The 14,821-nt window shown below is 53.1% G+C and overlaps 1 protein-coding gene across 1 annotated transcript; it reads right to left on the reverse strand.

Moving 5' to 3' along the window:
- Positions 1–1,073: 1,073 nt before the first annotated feature.
- LOC134509313 (olfactory receptor 14A16-like) lies at positions 1,074–2,066 on the reverse strand. Its single transcript, XM_063321792.1, has one exon. The coding sequence runs from the start codon at positions 2,064–2,066 to the stop codon at positions 1,074–1,076; it is 993 nt and encodes a 330-aa protein (XP_063177862.1).
- Positions 2,067–14,821: the final 12,755 nt, after the last annotated feature.

Consider the following 14,821-nt stretch of genomic DNA (forward strand, 5'->3'; position numbering starts at 1 on the left):
GGCATTGCAGGGGCCTCGTTAGCCCATGGGCTCTTCAGGTTCACCTTTCCTTCAAGGACACTCCGCCTTGGATGGGCACTCATTTGATGAGGTGCCAATCACTGCTCACCCAGACTCACGTACTTTTCTGGGAGATCCCCTGAGCTCTCCTGGCAACTCCAAGTTCCTCTCCAGGATAGCATTGGCCATCAGCCCCACCACAAGTGGGACAGTACCAGGAAGGACAACCAAAAACCATTTGCTCTCTGCTTGGACATGTGCCACCAAGAAGGGAGCTCTAGGTCCAGCCCTTGGTCCCCAACAGATTCCCCTGCAACACTGACCGTGTCCCCCTGAGTCTGTGGAGAACCCCAGGACACCAAGAGGACTTTTCATGGAACAGTTCCTGGGGTGTGTTCTTGATACCAGCTTTGGAAGAGTCATCCAGCCTCTGCCCCTGCCTTGAGGAGTCCCATGAGTGACAGTGGTGCCAGTAGGAAGGCCCCCTCTGACACAGTGGTTCACATGGCCTGTTCCTGCCTGCAGCCACAGGGGTGCCACTGTAGAGACAACAGGACTGTCACAAGGTACACGAGGCCTTAGGGGGAACACAAAGGCAAGGGCACAGCAGGACAGTGGGGATGTGAGGAGAGACCAGCACTGAAACGCCTCGTCCTGCTGCTGACCTTGACCATGGCGCCAGGGAAGCAGCAGCCCCAACTCGCACACAGCAGAGACAGAGTGCCCAGCGAGGCAGCCAGGGGCAGCCCCAAGGGCCCCTGGGGCTGATACTCCATGGGGCAGATGGGTATTTGCCTCCCAAAACCCTCCTGCATGCTGGGGCTGCTCGCCCAGCTCCAGAGGAGAAGTGAAGAGATGGCAGCTGCGACTAATAATTTTCTGCTGGCTTCTTTCTTGAGTTTATCTAACCAGGGAGCCCAGATCCACACATACCTTAGGTATTTGGGTCAAGAGGAAAACATAGAAGAGACCAAGAAGAACCTCACAGGTATAAAACAAATGAATAAACAAATAAAAACAACAAAAATAATTTAAAACCCACAAAGAAATAAGAAAGACAAATATGAAAATAGTTAGTCCTGCGTTTTCCTGATGTACAGTGGGAGCCGTAGTGGTATAATGGGCACCTTATTAATCTGAAGTGGACACCATTCAAATAGTTTCAAAACTGCATCCTTGAGCTCCTTGTTCCTTATGCTGTAGAGGAGGGGGTTCACTGCTGGAGGAATGAGCGAGTACAGAACTGCCACCACCACCTCCAGGGATGGGGAGGAGATGGAGGGGGGCTTTGGGCAGGCAAACATGGCAGTGCTGACGAACAGGGAGACCACGGCCAGGTGAGGGAGGCACGTGGAAAAGGTTTTGTGCCGTCCCTGCTCAGAGGGGATCCTCAGCACAGCCCTGAAGATCTGCACATAGGACAGCACCATGAACACAAAACATGCAAAACCAACAAAGGCATGAACCACAATAAGCCCAACTTCCCTGAGGGACTTTGACTCTGAAGAGGAAAGCTTGAGGATGTGGGGGATTTCACAGAAGATCTGGTCCACAGCATTGCCCTGGCAGAGGGGCAGGGAAAATGTACTGGCCGTGTGCAGGAGAGCATTGAGAAACCCACTGCCCCAGGCAGCTGCTGCCATGTGGACACAAGCTCTGCTGCCCATCAGGGTCCCGTAGTGCAGGGGTTTGCAGATGGCAACGTAGCGGTCATAGGACATGACGGTGAGAAGATAAAACTCTGTTGCAGCACAGAAAAAGAAAAAAAAGACCTGTACAACACATCCCCAGTAGGAGATGGCCCTGTTGTCCCACAGGGAATTGGCCATGGCTTTGGGGACAGTGGTGGACAGGGAGCCCAGGTCAAGAACAGAGAGGTTGAGGAGGAAGAAGTACATGGGGGTGTGGAGGCGGTGGTCACAGGCGATGGTGGTGATGATGAGGCCGTTGGCCAGGAGGGCAGCCAGGTAGATGCCCAGGAAGAGCCCGAAGTGCAAGAGCTGCAGCTCCCGTGTGCCTGCGAATGCCAGGAGGAGGAACTCGGTGATGGAGCTGCTGTTGGACATGTGGTGCCTCTGGGTGTGGAGCACTGAACAAGGAGGAAAGAACAGTGAGAAGTATAGGGGAAACTTTTCTGAGCAAAATCAACAGCATTTCTCAGACTTCACACTCTGCACTGCTTTTCCACTTCTATCAGATCTTCATTCAGCTCTGTGGCTGGAGCTCAGGCTGTTTCTGGCCGACTGTGCCAGGAGGAGCGGGACCTCTGCCCGCTGGCTGCCCAGGAGTCAGCCCTGCTCTGCAGCAGCAGATTCGTGGGAATGGGGTGGGCAGTCCTGGTGTTCCAATTTGTCAGATAAACCTCTCCTCATGGACAAAGGGCTTGTCAGTCTCTGCACTCCCATTGCCATGAAACCACAGTTGCAAGAGTGTTGGAGAGAGGTTCTTATACAGCTCTCTCCCGTCTCAGCTGGAGATTCTCCTGCATTTCAGAAACCCTCACCATTTCTGCTGCATTCAGGGACAGCAAAGGGAGTCCTGCCAGGCAAGGGGATTGTCTGAGGGTTAGTGCAGAGAGAGGGGAGCTGGTCTGTCCCTCTGTCTTGTTCCCAGCTGCCCTCTGCTTGTGCCTTTCTGAGACAGAGGGGAATCGCACTCGCGTGTTGACATGGAAAGACACCAGGCACTGCTGAGAGCAGAGAAACCCACTGCCGAGAGCTCAGTGTCTCACCCTTTCTCAGGTGAAGTGCAAGAGCTGCAGCTCCCGTGTGTCTGTGAATGCCAGGAGGAGGAACTGGCTGATGGAGCTGCTGTTGCACATGTGCTGCCTCTGGGCATGGGGGCTCTGTCCAAAGGAGGAAAAAAACAAGAGAAAATTAGGACAGACGCCTTATAGCAAAGGCAGTCTGCTTTTCAGTGATTGGTTTTTTTTTTATTTTTCTACCATCATAGTTGGTGAGTGGTCGTTTGAGAGGAAGAAATTTTAATTTTTATGATTGAAACTCTGGAGTCTTGAGACAGGACAGGAAACAGGGCTCTGATCTCTGTGGTTTAGTGCAGAGTCAGGAGAGCTGCAGTGTCCATCAATCTTTTTTCCATCTGCCCTGTGCTTCTGCTTGTGCTGCCTTGAAGATGACTTCACACACAAATTGCGCTCAAAAAAACCCCAACACCCAAACACATAACTGAACTCATATGGGAACAGCGGAGCACTGTTTGAAAGGACAAATATACAAATTCTCTTTCCCAAAGCAGAGTTAGAGCTGTGATGGAGAGAGCAGGACACAACCCCTCACAGAGAGAAGCAAAGGACTCTGTGAGGAGAGTGCCGACCCCCGAGGAAAGGCTCAGCCCTCCCTAGGATCCCACAGGAGAGCTCTGCCTTTCTGGGGGCAGCTGGCAAGCCAAGAGGACAGGCAAAGCAGAGAGTCTGGGGTCCCAGAGATGAGATGTTCTGAGGGGAGAGTCAGCTCATTGCCCAGCAGAGAATGCCCAGAAGACATCCCCAGTGAAGGACCAAAGGAGAGCTGCCTGAGCGCCCCCTCCCCAGTGTGTGTTGGCAGTTTCCCCCAGCCCTTGCCCATGTCTCTGCTGCCTGGAGCTGCCCCTGCCAGGAGCCGCTTCTCTGTGCCCAGGTCTCCTCCCTCTCCCTGCTCCCACAGCCCATCCCACCCGCTGGGGGCTCAGCTCTGCATTGCAGACCCCTCCTGGCAGCAGGGCACTGCCCAGGGCCATCTCCCTCTTTGTGGCTCCTCAGGAGGAGATGAGAGAAAGCCTGATGCTGGAAGCAAAGGTGCTGCTGGTGCTGTGTGTAGGGAGAGGAGGGGGTGAAGGCGCTTTGTGAGCTTTCTGGCAGATCTGCTGATTCCTCAGTGGAACAGTGACAGCTCCTTTCCCTCAGGAGACAGCTGAGAGCACAGACCCTGCAATGTCTTCATCTTCCAGGCAGCCCCTGCCTTGACTTTCCTCTGTAAATACTGCCTCTGCCAGTGCTCTGGGGGTGATCTGCAGCTGTGGGCAGCCCTGACCCACACAGCACACTCTCAAAAGAGCCAAAGGACCCTGCCCTGAGGGGAGTCTCTCCTTTTCCCCAGAGCTTCTCCCCACAGAAGCTCGGGGGGAGGGAACTCCTTGGGCAGGCTGAGAGCTGACCCTGGCAAGCAGCAGAGTCCCTGCCCCGGCACAAAGCCCCCTGGGGTGCAGGGACCCTGCTCTCAAGGACAGCCCTGGGCACCCCTGCCTGCACACCCACCTGTCTTCAAAACCCTGCCACAGTCCCTCGCAGAAGGCAGCCCTCCTTCATTGTCGCTGCCATGGTGCAGCAGGGCAGCCCTGCTCTGAAGCACGTCCTCCTTCTCCACACCAGAGAAGCCAGGAGAGCCATCCTGACAGCTCCTCTCAGCCAGCCCTAGAACATCCCTCCAGGAGACTCCCCTGCCTTGCCCTACAGCCAGAGACTGACTGTGTCAACAGGGGTGAAGATTTCCCCAAGAACAAGCTCAGAACTCTCCTCCCACCCCAGACTGCCTTTGTCCTCTCTGTGCCTGGCTCCTCTCGGGTGCCTGCAGGCAGTGCCCTCAGCCCTGCTGCGCTTGGCAGAGAAGCTGCTCCGGGACAGAGCTGTCTCTCTGCAGCGCTGCCCGCTTGCCATGAGGCTCCTGAGTATGGACAAGGAGGCAATGAGACCCCAGTGCTGGAAGGACTGGTTGTCTCCTCATAGGCATCAGTAGCAGAGACAACAGCCATAGCCCAAGGCATGAAGAGCTTGGCTCTGTCAGGGGCCTTTCAGCTTTGCCACATCCCTCTGTCTTCTCCTCCACAGGCTGTCCTACGGTGTCCCATCACCTCTGCCTCTTTCCCTGCAGGCTGTAGTCATCCACCCGGCTGCCCAACCTTGCTCTCACTTTCCTTTGCTCAGATCTCTCCATCCTCCCTGGCTCCTCCTTGAAACACAAAGCCTTAGGCTGATCCATGCTCCTTCTGGGTGTCGTGTTGCACCACAGCATTGCCCTTGGGGTGACATTTCTTTCTCCTTGTGTCCAGTCTGCACCTCCCCAGCTGCATGTTGGGGCATTATTTCTTTCTCATGCTTTTTTCCACTACAAAGAAAAGCTCCACCAGCTCTGAAAGCACCCTTCAAGCACGCTCAGGCTTCTCCTGTACTGTCCTCAGTCTCCACACCACTGTGCCCAGGGCCCTCAGCCTCTCCATACTGCTCAAGTGCTTGAGGCCTCCAAACCCCATCTTGGGAGAGCTCTGGGCTCTCTCCACGCTGTTTGCAGATGAAAACATAGTGGTCATAGGCCAAGAAAGATGGAGGGAGACTTTTTACCAAGGCCTGTAACAGCAGAACAAGGGACAATGGCTTACACTGAATGATGGTAGATTTAGATTGGACATAAGGAATAAATGCTTTATGATGAGTGTGGTGAGACCCTGGAACAGGTTGCCCAGAGCAGTGGTGGATGCCCCATCCCTGGAAGTATCCAAGGTCAGGAGCTTTGAGCAACTAGAACTAATGAAAGATGTCCCTGCCCATGGCAGGGGGGTTTGACTAGATGATTGTTTAGGACTTTTCCAAGCACAACCATTCTATGATTCTTTGATTCATCCAACTGAGGAGGGCGGTTTCTGCATCCGAGGTCTGACACTCGTGCTGGGAAGCCAGAAAGCACATTTTTGGATTGTGCAAGACTTGCTGTGGGATTTCTAGGAAAGGACCGAAGGAAGGGAAAGGTTGGGATCAAGGTGGTTTGTGGAGGAAGAAGCATGGGAAAACAGAGAGAAAAGGGATGAAATGAGATGGTCATGTGTAAACAGGTGGCTGGTCAGGACACTTCCCTGGCTGTGCCCTACAACTGATCACCACAGCCTGTCCTGTTTTATTAATACCTCCTTTTTGAAGAGATTTGTGGGGCGAGGGAGATCTCTGCTCTCTCTGCACAGATGGAGGTTCAAGTGCCAGACACTGGAGTGGGAACCACAAGTCATCAGACCTTTTGAACATTCGGGGGCCAGCAACTGGTGATAATGGTGCATATGCATATAACATTGGTGCGTATGTTCGTGGTTTACCCACAAGCAAACACCAGAGAAAGCAGAAAGTAGAATACGCCTGCGGGGGCCTAATTTTGGACTGGACACTAGAGGGACCACAACATCTGCAACTTGGGTACTGGAAGAAAAAGGTAGCCCAGACCACCTCCTAGAGAAACTGGGGGGTCACAGTATCATAGAATTGTCTAGGTTGGAAGGGACCTTTCAGATCAGCAAGTCCAACCATCAACCTAACACTGACAAAACCCATCACTGAACCATGTTGCTAAGCACTACGTTGACCCATCTAATTGGAAATACCTCCAGGGATGGGGATTCCACCACTTCCCTGGGCAGCCTGTTCCAATATTTGATAACCCTTTCAGTGTAAAAATTTTTCTTAATGTCCAGTCTAAACTTCCCCTGGCGCAACTTGAGGCCGTTTCCTCTTGTGCTATCACTTGTTAGTTGGGAGAAGAGACCGACCCCCACCTCTCTACACCCTCCTTTCAGGGAGTTGCATAGAGCAAGAAGGTCTCCCCTCAGCCTCCTTTTCTCCACGCTGAACACCCCCATTTCCCTCAGACGCTCCTCACAGGACTTGTGCTCCAGACCCCTCACCAGCTCCCTTGCCCTCCTCTGGACCTGCTCCAGCCCTACAACGTCTTTCCTGTAGTGAGGGGCCTAAAACTGGACACAGCACTCCAGGTGGGGCCTCACCAGGGCCCAGCACAGGGGGACGATCACTTCCATGGTCCAAGTCACCACACTGTTCCTGGTAAAGGCCAGGATGCTGTTGGCCTTCTTGGCCACCTGGGCACACTGCTGGCTCGTAGTCAGCCAGCTGTTGACCAACACCCCCAGGTCCTTTTCTGCCGGGCAGCTTTCGAGTGACTCCTACACAGGCCTGTAGCGCTGCATGGCGTTGTTGTGAAACAAGTGCAGGACGCGGCACTTGGCCTTGTTGAACCTCATACCATTGGCCTCGGCCCATCGTTCCAGCCTGTGCAGATGCCTCTGCAGAGACAACCTACCCTCAAGCAGGTCGACACATTCGTCCAGATAATTGAGAAAGGCATTAAAGAGAATGGGCCCCAGCACCGAGCCCTGGGGAACACCACTTGTGACCGGCTGCCAGCTGGATGGAACTCCATTCACCACCGCTCTTTGGGGCCCGCCTTCCAGCCAGTTTTTCACCTGGTGAATTGTTCCCCCATCCAAGCCATGAGCAGCCAGTTTCTCCAGGAGAATACTGTGGGAAACAGTATTTCCCACATTTGAGCCCAAACAATTTCAATTCGCACTGCCTCCCTCTCGCCTCTGACACTGGGTATTGTGTGACACAACTGTCCTGGCTCTCCAGGCACGATGGGCAACAGTTTGATGCCTCAGCCGGAGCTTTTCCTCTTGCTGGAAATGGGAGTGCAGCAGGGTCAAGCCAAGAGGCCCAAGAAACCCAGCTTCCCACAGGGACAACTACTGAAAAACTCCCATGGGCTGTGGGAATTTCTCTTCACTGACAGAGAATTTGTCAGTTCAGAATATACAGCTTTGCCCATTTTTCCTCCCTTTTTTTAACTTGGTTTTTCTGGATGTAATCTTTTACGCCACTTTGAAACTGTTTGAAAAACTAGCTCAGCGTGTCTTTGGTGCTTCTCTCTAACCCAAACGAATATGCAGCACTAAAGTGGGTTTCCCTACATGGAGCAGCTTTGCACAATGTCTGCTCCAAGAGGGGAAATATCTCAGACTGCAGCTGGAAATGGGTGAAGGTGTGGAGGAAAAATGTGTTGCTTCTGACACTATTTGATATGCATACAATAGAAAAAGGCAGGGAAGGCTAACCACCATGAAAGAAACAGGAAAACTGCCCATCAATGAAGCTCTGCAGAAGGAGGATGGAGCCGTACATAACATGAGGTGATACCATTGGGATCAGCACCTAGAGAAGACTTCTGTAGGGAAGACTTTCACCTGCTCTAGGTGACCCTGCTCTGGCAGGGGGGTTGGACTAGACGATCTCCTGAGGGAGAAGGGATTCCAAGCCTTATCATTCTGTGATTTTGTGACTTTTCAAATTCCTCAGAAAGAGGACAGTGCTGTAATCCAGCTGCAGCACTGTGTTAATGCAGAACTGGCTATTGAAAATCCAGTATTTCATTCACTTGGGCTCTTGGCTTTGGCATCTTTTCACTTTGACTCCACTCCTGACACCTCTCTCATGAACCCCAGAAGAATGGAAGACTAAAGGAGAATTAGGCTCAGAGCTGGCTCCTTAGGGCGTTTGGCGTGTTAATGAGCCCTCTGGTGCCGAGTTCCTGCACTGCAGATCCTGAAAGACTGAGCAAGCCCCCGGAGAAGTAAAAGCCAGAAGCAAACCTCCAGGTTTCTGGGGGTGTTAGCAGGCCCTGCTGATCTCTGCCTCAGAAGAGACCGAGGAGGGAATGAGCAGACAAAGTTCCTGTCCCTGGGGGCTGGTGAAGCAGGAAAGGATGTCAGAGACACTTGCTACAGGAAGAAATTTAAACGTGGAGGTCATTGCGAAAGCCCTTGATTTGCTTCCCCAAGCAGGATGGCCAAGGCCTGACCCCCATCCTTTGGGGAGGGAGCTCCTTTCCCTCTTGGAATGCTCAGGGCTCTGTGTAATGTGTGAGTGTGTGAAGCCGGGTACTGGTCAGCAGGAGGACACTTTGCAGGCTCTGTGGTGGGTGGGTGAGGAGGCAACGAGGTGCTGGAGCTTTAAGGAGCGAGTGCCCTCTCATGGGTCTCAGTGGAAGAGGCAGAAGCCTACTCAGGTCTGTTGGGGTGTCAAGGCCCAAAGCCATGCCCACCGCAGCTACACTGTCCCATGCCTGTGCCAGGTTCTTTAGCTCCAAAAAAAAGCTGTGGAGTTCTGTGGATTTGCCAGTTCCTGTGAGTCCCCTCCAACCTATTTGCTTTCATCCAAAAGCCTTGTCAATGCTCATTTATCCCCCAAGATTTGCAAGCCCCAGACATGCTAGAATCCTCTATTTAGCTCCACAACCCAGCGCTGAAGTGCGTATCCTCCTCATTCTGCTGCCTCAGAGTGAAAATTCAACCTCGGACATTTCAGCATGACACCCCTTGCTATTTCAGGTCCTTCTCCGGCTTTTCACACACTCATTGCTATGCACACACTGCTCGTTCCCTGCATGCCCATGTGTCTCACAAACCCTTCCTCTTCCGCTGCCGAGATGGGACTTCAAGAGGTTTGTGCATCCTCCACGCCCATGGTCTGAGCTCACAGTCGTCTCAGGGAAGCTGTGTCCGACTGCGGCCAGTGTTGTCCTGCCAGCTCAGGGTCTGAGTTCCATTTGAGCCCAAACCATTCCAGTTCCCGCTGCCTCCCTCTTCCCTCTGACACTGGCTACTGTGACACAACTGCTGTACAACTCCAGGCAGGATGGGCCAAAGAGTTTAATTAGCAAATTGGGACATTTACCCTTGCTGGAAATGTGAACTTGGCTCTCAATATTTATGTATTGAACTGCTTTGCCACTTTGAAACTGCCTCTCTGAAAAACTAGCCCAGCGTGGTTTTTTTCTGTGTTTGTTTCTGTTTGTTTAACCCAAATGAACATGCAGCACTGAAGTGACATTCCATAACATGGAAAGTGGGTTTCCATAGGATTTTGCACAATTTCTGCTCCAAGAGGGGATATGTCTCAGACTGCAAGTGAAAATGGGTGAAGTTGTGAGGAGATAAATGTGTTGCGTCACACAATAATTGGTATGAATACAGTAAAAAAATGTAGCTTCGTATATTTTCTCCCTGGTTCCAGTAAGAGGTGGAGGGGGGGATAGGGTACTTGGTAGAGGCCAAGGTACAGATCCCAGATCTCTGGAAAGGCACAAAGGAAGGCAAATTCTTCATGCGGTGTTGTGACCGGTACCCACTGCTCCTGACCCCTGGAGTACACTGACACAACACCGCTACCTGCATTTCCAGTCTGCTGAGTCCTAACCGTGCAGCAGAGATCCTAGAAGCTCTGAACTGCCTTCGTCTGCCCTGCGTTTCAGCACGTCAAATGAAAGTAACCGAGTCAGAGAGTTGGTTTTGAGCTTCTCCACAGCCTAAAGCACCGCATGGGTAAGGAGCCTGGCCGGGAAATGTAAAGAGTAATCAAAGGTAGGACGAGATACCTACTGAGCACAGGACAATGCCACCCTGAATTGTCCCATGAGCCTCTACTGTAGAAAGCCTCACCTGTACCTGACTCTCTTCTCCTGGGGCACACTGCAAGGCACAGGCTCATGGAAGGGCTTTTGGGAAAGGGGTTGGAGGGGGAGCCTCTGGTCCAGCCTCTCACCCAAAGGTAGGGTTGTCAATCCCAGGGTCAGGTTGGGTGACATTCTGGGGAGCTGAAAACCTCCAAAGATGGAGATAACAGAGAGTCGATGGGTGTCCTGCTGCAGGTCAACGTCCGCCTAGTCCGTTTTTCCTAATATTCGGTATAAAGCTCCATGGAGGATGCTTGCCGCTGTTGCCTCTGCCAAACATCTGCCACAGCAGAAGAGTTTGACTCCACCTTCATCTCTCCAGGAAGATGTCACCTGCTCTTAGGCTGCCCTGTGCCTCCCCTTCAGCAGACTAAAGAGGAGCAGTTGTCTCAGCCTCTCCACACAGCTCATGTGCTTCAGGCCCCTAACCCCATCCCGACAGACTTCCTCTGGACTTTCTCCAGTTTCTCCGTCCTCCTTTCACAATGGGATCCATCTATGGCATCCACCATAACTCCCACACCCTTCTGCCCAGGACACTCCTCAGCCAGTCGCGTCACAGCCTGTCCCAGGGCACCGCCTTTGTTCTGCCCCCAGTGCACACCTTGCCCCCTTTGCCTTATGAAACTTCAGGAGGTTTCATTTGGCCAAGTCCCCAGGTGTGTCAAGGTCCCTCTGGACTCAAAGTCCAAATGGTCAACATTGCAGGTTTTGTGGACAGTGCCTCAAACCAGATAAGAATATGGGGAATTGCAGGATCCCACAGGTAATGAAAGAGCATGATTTGCTTAATGGAGTTGGCACCTGAGTTTGAAAATCAGCACACCAACCACCTCAGATATACCCCAAGGTTGTAAGAAAAAAGAAAAGCATGGCCAAGGGGGAATGGATGAATAAGGAAGCCGTTCATTTTGGAGGGGATCTGGATAAAAAAAGAGAAGCAATTGTGGTTTCAAGGAATGAAAAGGATGTGGTCAGGGCTGTCTGGGGACACCTGTGAAGCACCCTGGCACCTGATGTGAATTGCTTCTGTGGTCAGAGACAACCTGAGAGCTTTTCCTAATTTGGAAAAATGAAGGGGAAGAAAGGACAGTCATATTTAGGCTGGATGGGACGTCGGGAGGTGTCTCGAGCAGCCTCCTGCAGGGCCAGACCAGTTACTGAGGGCTTTCTCCAAACACATCCTGGTCACTTGCTAGAAGAGATCCAGTGACATAAACCAAAGAAGTAACCTGGATGTGGTGTAAAAAGTCCTGCGCAGAAGGGGATCGTCACTTCCACTGTCTGTGCTCCTGCTCATACAGCCCGGAATGCTTTTGGCCTCCCTTGCTGACGGCTCATGGTTGTCCCAATGAAACCCAAGGACCACCAAAGTCTTTCCTGCAGAGCTGCTATCCAGCCATGCAGCCCCATGCCCTCTGCCATTGCACAGGATGAGTGCACCTCAAGGGGAGGACTTTGGCTTTGTCATCATTGGATACTGTGTGCTTCCTTTTGGCCCAGCCTTCCAGCCTGTCTTTGTCCTTTGGGTGGAAGCCTTGAGCTCCAGCATCGTGTCTGTTCTCCTCCATATGCTGTCATCTACAACTGTTATGAAAAAGCACTCTCTCGTCTCCTCTGGGTCATTACAAACACATTAAACAGGGCAGGTTGCAGGCTAGACCCCTGCAGAACCTTACAATCTACAGGCCTCCAGGCAGTGTAACACGCATTGACCACGTCCCTCCGAGCCCGCCTGTACAGGTGGTTTTAGCTATCCATTAGCCGTCCATGCAGGCATTAGCCATCCTAGCTTGGGCATGAGAGTGTTCTGTGGGACAATGCTGGAAACCTTGCTGACTTCCAGGTCAAAGATAACTACGTCTCTCCTTGCACCTAACAGTCATGGCCTTTCTTCACATAAAGCAAGTCGGATGGCCAGGCAGAGTCTCCCCTGGCTAAATCCTGTCACCTTCTCTTTCGGCCATGAAAGAATTGTGAGCTGAGGGGACCTGCTCTGGAGCACAGCCTTTCACTCCCCTGCTCATCCATGGGGCATTTCTGAAAGGTGCATGCAATATTTGGGTGCCGCCAGTCATCAGGGAGTGCCCCCACTTTCAAGGATGATGGAAGGGGCCTCTCTGTGACATCGACCTGCTCTCTCAGCTCCCTGGGATGCCACCCATCCTGTCCTAGAGACTGGTGAGGATGGTGCTTGCTCAAGTGACTCCTGACTTGGTGCCCATCCACCGCTGGTTGTTCTCCTCCAGGGTCCTGCCTCAAGTCACAGAGGCCTGGGAGACCTTGCAGGGAAAGATCGAGGCAAAGAGGACATAGACAATCGCAGATCTATCCACACCTGCTCTCATGAAACTCAGCGGTGGCCACACACTATCTTTGTTTCTTCTTTAACTGTTCCGGATGTTTCAAACACGCATCATGGTGCCCTTGAATTGCCTCTCAAGTTTAGCCTGAGTTTCCATCCTTGCTCTGCCTGGAGGATGCTGTCCTTGGACACCAGCTGTACTGAGCTGGGCCACCATGTCTGGGCAGTGTATGCCATCCCGGCCAGAGTTCTGTACTCATCAGTAATGGCTCCAGCTCATCCTGTCTGTGCCCCTGGCTGAGGGGATTGCTGCACATTTGGGCTGAAGCACCCCAGCTGTGTCACCAGGCAAGCTCCTACTTGCCTTAAGGAAACCTGGTACCAAGTGTCCAAGACCCCCTGGGGGCAGAGAGTTTGCTTCAGAGCAGAGATGTGGGATTGACAAAAGAGAACTGAATGTCTTGCCAGCCCTGGGACTGCAGACCCAGGGTGAAATGTCCTAATTCACTCCATGGAATCATCCCCCGAGCTTGGAAAAATGAGATCCTTCCCTTTCACCCTTCTGGTGTCTACTATTGGGACAAGAAGAGGTGATTCTCCTGCCAACTCTTTTCTAATACAAGAAATGCCACAGGACATAAGTGTATCTCCAGGTGAGGGAGGGAACATCAGCGATTACATCAGCAGGTTGCCCTGGAGCCCCAGGGACACCTGGAGGGAGCCCTGAGGGGGCAGAGAAAGGGCTGCCTTGGGCTGGTCCTCTGCTGCTGAGCTGGGCTGGGCTCCTGGCATGGAGGGAGCTGATGGCAAGCGGGCAGCGCTGCAGAGAGACGGATCTGCCCAGGAGCAGCTCCTCTGCCAAGCGCAGCAGGGCTGAGGGCACTGCCTGCAGGCAGCGAGGGCAGAGGAGGGAGGCAGAGAGAGTGTAAAGGCAGTCTGGGGTGGGAGGAGAGAGGAGAGCTCAGCTGGAGAAAAATCTTCCCAGCCCTGAACAGGGTAAGTCTCTGGCTGCAGGGCAATGCAGCTGCGGTTCCTGGAATGATCTCCTGAAGCTGGCACATCCCACAGCCTCTGGGATCTATCAGGAGGTCTCTCAGAGGTTCTCCAACATAGAGAAAAAGGACTTGCTTTGGAGCAGGGCTTCCCCATGGCTCTGTCAAAGGGACAGGGCACATCAGCTGCCTTCACCCGGGGATGGCTGCAGAGTGTGAAGGTGGGTGTGCAGCCAGGGGTCTGTCCTTCAGAGCAGGGTCCCTGCACCCAAGGGTGCTTTGTGCTGTGGCAGGGACTTATCTCCTGTCAGGATGAGCCCTCGGTTTCCCTGAGGAGCTGCCAGCAGCAGTGCGGGGAGAAGGTGTGGGTGGAAGAGGCAACTCGTGGCAGGAGAGTGTCCTGCTGTCAAGGGGGTGCTGCGTGGGTCAGGGCTGCTCTCAGCTGCAGTTCACCCCCAGGACATTTCTGAGGGCACTTTTCAAGGGGAAGCTCAGGGCAGGAATTACGTTACAGATAAGGAGCTTTCCTGCGTTTGTGTTTTTATTTTCCTAGTGAGAGGGTGGGGAGGCAGAGAAAGGGCTAAATGTATAGGGAGCTCTGAAGTTGGAAGAAGTCAGTGAGACTCCTGAGCTGTAGCTTTGAGTGGTCAGTAGGTCTGCCAGGAACCTCCTGGAGTGCCTTCAGCCACTCCTCTGCCCATGGGCAGCACCAGCATCAGCTCTGCTGGACCCATCGGGGTTGTTCTGACCTGCCCTTTTCCACCTGCAAACAGGAACATGAACCCAGGCAGTGCCCGGCAAACAGGCAGGTTTCTGTGGGGCCAAGGGGAGTGCACAGGGGTTGGGATGGGGTCTGTGAGAGCTGACAGGGAAAAGACATGGGACAGGGAAACACCTCCCAGGAGGAGAATCTCCAGGCAGCAGAATTATGATCAGGGAATGAGAGGACAGAGAAACCAGAAATGCTGTGGGAGAAGGAAGAATTTAGAAAACTCCATATGATCCCCTCCAATGCAGACCCCTTCCCCTGAGCAAGCCCCCTCACCTCCTCTCCCACCCAGCAAAGCCTCAGCCCTCAGGGCTCTGTGGTTCAAGGCATGAAGCATCTGTGAAGCCAGAGCTCCAGCAGAGCCCTGGGGCAGCTCTCCAGACACATGCCCATTTCCCTCTGCAGAACACAGGGACTGAGAGCAGCTGACAGGCACAGTTGGTGTCTGGGAGGTGGCGTGAACATCTGGGTGAGGGTA

Source organism: Chroicocephalus ridibundus, unplaced genomic scaffold (genome assembly GCF_963924245.1).
Source record: "Chroicocephalus ridibundus unplaced genomic scaffold, bChrRid1.1 SCAFFOLD_98, whole genome shotgun sequence".
Classification (NCBI taxonomy): domain Eukaryota; kingdom Metazoa; phylum Chordata; class Aves; order Charadriiformes; family Laridae; genus Chroicocephalus; species Chroicocephalus ridibundus.

Coding starts and splice junctions, on each gene's coding strand:
- LOC134509313 (XM_063321792.1), bottom strand. CDS start 2,066: ATGTCCAACAGCAGCTCCATCACCGAGTTCCTCCTCCTGGCATTCGCA.